At 36.4% G+C, this 5,111-nt stretch overlaps 1 protein-coding gene across 1 annotated transcript; it reads left to right on the top strand.

The window, feature by feature from the left end:
- The first annotated feature begins 1,072 nt into the window (after positions 1-1,072).
- On the top strand, positions 1,073-2,008 carry LOC118587549 (olfactory receptor 149-like). Its single transcript, XM_036193586.1, has one exon. The coding sequence runs from the start codon at positions 1,073-1,075 to the stop codon at positions 2,006-2,008; it is 936 nt and encodes a 311-aa protein (XP_036049479.1).
- Positions 2,009-5,111: the final 3,103 nt, after the last annotated feature.

Raw genomic sequence — 5,111 nt, 5'->3', positions numbered from 1 at the left:
ACAGAGAGTGACACAGAGATACACAGAGAGATGCAGAGAGAGTTGAGTAAGTAGACAAGTCAATGTAAGATTCCTCTGTCCAAAACGTTTTTCTGAAAGTTTTGTTTCTCATGTTGTTCATATGTCTTTCCAAATCTCCTAAGAGTTGTTGGGGCACAACTGGATAGATGTGGGAAGAGAAAGGAAGGCAGGGGAGAACAGTGAAGAATTACTAGGAGGAAGACCAAGGAATAAAACTAATTTTCCAACATTTTCTATAGACAAAGACACATTGCATCAGTTTCCACAGTGAAAATGTGGCTTACATTATATATTTCAGTTTGATTATCATTAATAGTTATGCCATAATCCTATAATTTATTTTCCTTCATTTATTTTTGAGATTATAAAATAATTATATCATCCTCTCTCTTTCTTTTCCTCTGCCAATTCCTCCCATATACCTTTCCTGGTTATCTTTCAAATTAATAACCTCTTTTTTCATTATTTGTTGTTATATGTAATCCTAAATACAGCCTCCTTAGTCTCCAGTATTGCTTTCTAGTTTGTTTTCAAGGATGATCATTTAGTATTAGATAAGCAGTTGAAGAGCTTTGCCCATGAGAAAACTGTTTTTCCCACTTGTCTTCTAGTTTTGTAAGAAGCTCCTCCCATGAAGTCTCAGTCCAGTAACTTTAACTCACTATGTACTCTAAATCAGAAGAGCAAAGAGGAAGGAAAAAGTTGAATCTCTCTTATAAATGGGGTGTTCTTCAGGAGTGTATCTCCTTTTCCATAGCTGCTTCCTGTTACTTAGCAAAGTACCTAAGAAAATGAACTATGTTCTACCTAACATCTTAATTGTAATCTTTGTCAAAATAAGTTTGTAGTGACTATTGTCCAACTCAGCAAAAACTTAAGTCCCCAGTTCTACTCTTCATGGATTTATTTTCTCCATATTGTTCTGCTCCATAATATAAGGGATTTGTTAAAAATGAAACCAATATATGTATGATAAAACTCTGTGGTCTGATTTAAATATTTGTGTCTTGGAGAGGTGTGTTCTGCTTTGAAGTCATACATTTTTGAAACCATGATGAATCTCTCTGTAGTGACTCACTTTGTCCTGCTTGGCATCCCGCACACAGAGGGTCTGGAGACCACACTCTTTGTCCTGTTTTTATCTTTCTACATCTTCACTCTGGTGGGGAACCTGCTCATACTCCTTGCAATTGTATCTTCTACTAGGCTTCACACACCCATGTACTTCTTCCTGTGCCAGCTGTCAATGTGTGACATATTTTTCCCTTCAGTTAGCTCTCCCAAGATGCTATTCTACCTCTCAGGAAACACCCAAGTAATCTCCTATGGAGGCTGTGTGTGCCAGCTCTTCTTCTACCATTTCCTGGGTTGTACTGAATGTTTTCTGTACACAGTGATGGCCTATGACCGCTTTGTGGCCATATGCCATCCTCTAAGGTACTCAACAATCATGAATCACAGAGTATGTGCCATCCTGGCCACAGGGACATCATTTTTTGGCTGCATCCAGGCTACCTTCCTGACCACTCTCACTTTCCAGCTGCCCTACTGTGGTCCCAATGAGGTGGACTATTACTTCTGTGATATCCCTGCTATGCTAAAACTGGCTTGTGCAGACACATCAGCCCTGGAGATGGTGGGCCTCATCAGTGTGGGCCTGATGCCCCTCAGCTGCTTCCTCCTCATCCTCACCTCCTACAGCTGTATCCTCTGCTCCATTCTGCAAATCCGATCTGCTGAGGGGCGGCATAGAGCTTTCTCCACCGGCAGTGCCCATCTCACTGCCATCCTCCTTGCCTTTATGCCAGTGGTCCTCATATACCTCCAGCCTACCCCCAACCCCTGGCTTAATGCAGCTGTGCAGGTCTTGAATAACCTGGTCACACCCATGCTGAATCCTTTGATCTATAGCCTGAGAAATAAAGAAGTAAAATGTTCTCTGAAGAAAGTACTACAGCAAGTGCCCATTCTGTTGAAGAAATCATAGAGAAATGCTTAGATCTTTAATAATACTTTAATGATACTATATCTTCTTCAAAAACTTGTCCTTTCTGTGCAAGGGTAACACAGACATCACCACTGCTTTGAAGACTTGGGGCTCAAGGGCAAATTGCTCAAGGTGAACTAATAAATTATTTCATCATCAAGGACCATCTCTTTCCAGTTGTTAAAATGTCTTTATTTTTTCCTTTGCTTGATATATGCTGTTATTGACACAATTTGTTTTATTTTACTTCTTCCTTATTTTATTGCTTCCTAATTCACACATGATTTTCTATCTCCCTAATTATCTTCAATGAATGAGCTCTCATTACAATGTTTTTCTTGCTTGCTATAAATGAGAAAATTTTAATCACATAGCTTTGCCATGCACTTGTGATTTCTGACACATAACTAAGTCATGTGTCAAAAACCTACTCCTGGATGTCTATGGATGAAACCGAGTACTGATATGCTCAGCCACCTATGAAGCATTTGTATTTGTTTTATACCAGGAGTGGTGAAAGAGAACACAGACAGAGTAGACAGGAAGACTATGTAAGTCATGACAGAATCTTTTGTTTTCTGTTTCCAGAAAATTTGAATTATGGTTTGGAATCCTTCACACACATAAATGCTCATGCTAAGTCCAAACTGCAGCTGATTTGTCATTCATATGCTTTGCTTAGAAACGAGTGATCTTTGTGTCTTCCTGCAACTCTCCTTTCCTCCTATTGGCATCAATGATGGACATGTAGAATCCTTTTATTTATTTATTCATTTATTTATTTTATCTATTATATATCTATCTCTGTCATCTATCTATCTATCTGTCACCTATTTACTGTGTATGTATGCCTGTGTGTGTGTGTGTGTGTGTGTGTGTGTCTGTAACTGTGAGTATATGTTTATTTGCAGATGCTTTTGTAGTCCAGAAGGTAACTTTTGGTGCCAGAGTTACAAGAATTTGAGAGATGCCAGAAGCAGAATCTGTGTTCTGAGCCATCACTCTAGTCCATTATTTTAAAAATCATACTGATAGCTTTCATCTTAAAAAACATTATTAACTATGTGTATAAGGAAAACTATAATGGAGTTAGATATTTTGTTGGTGTAGTAAAGTGGAAATTGTAAGTTACTCTCCAGGATTCATGTCTTACTAGCTCTATATAAGAACAATTAATAAAAAGTAGATGGTATGATTTAGAAAGAGAGCAAGAAAGGGTACTTAGGAGGGTTTGGAGAGAGGAAAGGGATGGGGGAGTGATATAAGTATAATATATTATCAAAAAAATAAGATAGTATTTCCAAAAAGCATTTATAAAAAGAAAGTATATGGTAGAAACAATGTTTTCTGTTTATTGAACACATAAACTTCTATGGAGTGCTTGGGCATTGGATACAATAGTGGCAGAGGGAAACAAAGTACTAATTAGTAAAGTGTAGGGAACCAGCACTGGCACTCTGTGGATCCTAGAGATAGCAAGGCCTGGTCTGCAGCCATCTTGTTCTAGTTGCTTCATGTAAGCCCCAAATAAAATGACTTGATTTTGTACCATGTACAAGGAACATAATGTGTATAGTAAATAGAAGAAGGGATTCATTTTGCTTTTTCTGTCTCAGTTTTTGAGCATTATATTTCCCTCCGTGACTTGGGTATAATAACCATTTCCCTTAAAATATTAATTTTAATTTTTCTTATATTTTTCCTTAAAAATTTATATGAAGGCTTTGTAATATATCAACTCTCTAACCTAGATCCCACATTTGCTGATTTCTCCAGCACCTATATCCCTCAAAACTTTAGTAAAAATAAGAATTACTGAAAATTTTCTTATCTAAATAATAACACATAATTTTAACATAATGGAATCATCATAGCTATTGATAGTATATTTATTCATAATGTAGGAGAATAAATCTTGATTGACCTTAATAAGAACAAATCCTTCCAATATTGAATATTTCAGTGGAGATGTGTGGGGTCCTGTGAGAGAACCCCTTTATATTGTAGCATTAATCAGTCTTATCTATAGCAACAGAACTGATAGAATAAAATAAATTAACAATAAGCACATAAAAACACATTTTGTATCTTTATCACAGAGGAAGGCAAATTTAAAAACACAAATTATGAATACATTAGAACTAAGAAAAAATAAAATAAAAATATGTTATCAAGTTTGGGCTTTAAAATGGACCAACTCTAACTTTTATCCATGGATTTACAGATAAATATTTAAATGATTATTTTGAATAAAATAAAGCTAAGAACATATAAATAAAGTTTCTATTTGCATTAAATTATAGAAATGCAAATCACCAGTCCACTGTGACAATGTGAAAATCAGCTGTTGTCTCCAGGTGTAGGTCAAAAGAAGAGTGAAAAATAATCAACTATTTATTATTTTGGCTGTAGCAATAGTTCGTAATTTATAAGTGTGCCAAAAGTAATCTTTGTCCTCTTTTGGGGGGGGCGGGGGGGTTGAGACAGGATTTCTCTGTGCAGCTTTGTGCCTTCCCTGTATCTCTCTCTGTAGACCAGGCTGGCCTGGAACTCACAAAGATATGCCTGGGATTAAAGGTGTGCACCACCAACGCCGGGCTTCTTTGTCCTTCTTACATATGTTCAGTTTCACATACTTCACCCTCCCCTGGATGAGTTTGAGTATGGTGAGGTTTCACTAAGTGAAAAAGAATAATGTAGAACCATAAAAATCATGGGGATTTTTTTAGTGTTTTGTCAAATTTGAAAATTTAGTGTGAAAACTAGCAACTTTAAAGGTTGACTCATTAGATTTCAAGTGTTAAGTTTTCACTTGTTCAATTCTACTTCTTGAACTTTGGGAGCACTTGACAGTCTCAGATGAGATCTTCACTCCTTTTGCTCAGTGTATGCAGACATTTTCTATCACCTCATGACCTTACAGCAGGGTTTATGTCATGTAGCTAGATCTATTTTTTTACTGAATTCTGAGTGTTATTTTTGTTCTCAATACCTTACTGAAGTCTTGACTTAGTTTTATCACTGACTCCTTAGAGATTTTGGAGTAGGGTATTACATTCTCTGGTATTAAAAATTTTCCTTCTTTCCTAATTGTTACACTCCC

The sequence above is a fragment of the Onychomys torridus genome, chromosome 7 (genome assembly GCF_903995425.1).
Source record: "Onychomys torridus chromosome 7, mOncTor1.1, whole genome shotgun sequence".
Classification (NCBI taxonomy): Eukaryota; Metazoa; Chordata; class Mammalia; order Rodentia; family Cricetidae; genus Onychomys; species Onychomys torridus.
This window is presented reverse-complemented; position numbering and strand designations above follow the sequence as displayed.

Coding starts and splice junctions, on each gene's coding strand:
- LOC118587549 (XM_036193586.1), top strand. CDS start 1,073: ATGATGAATCTCTCTGTAGTGACTCACTTTGTCCTGCTTGGCATCCCG.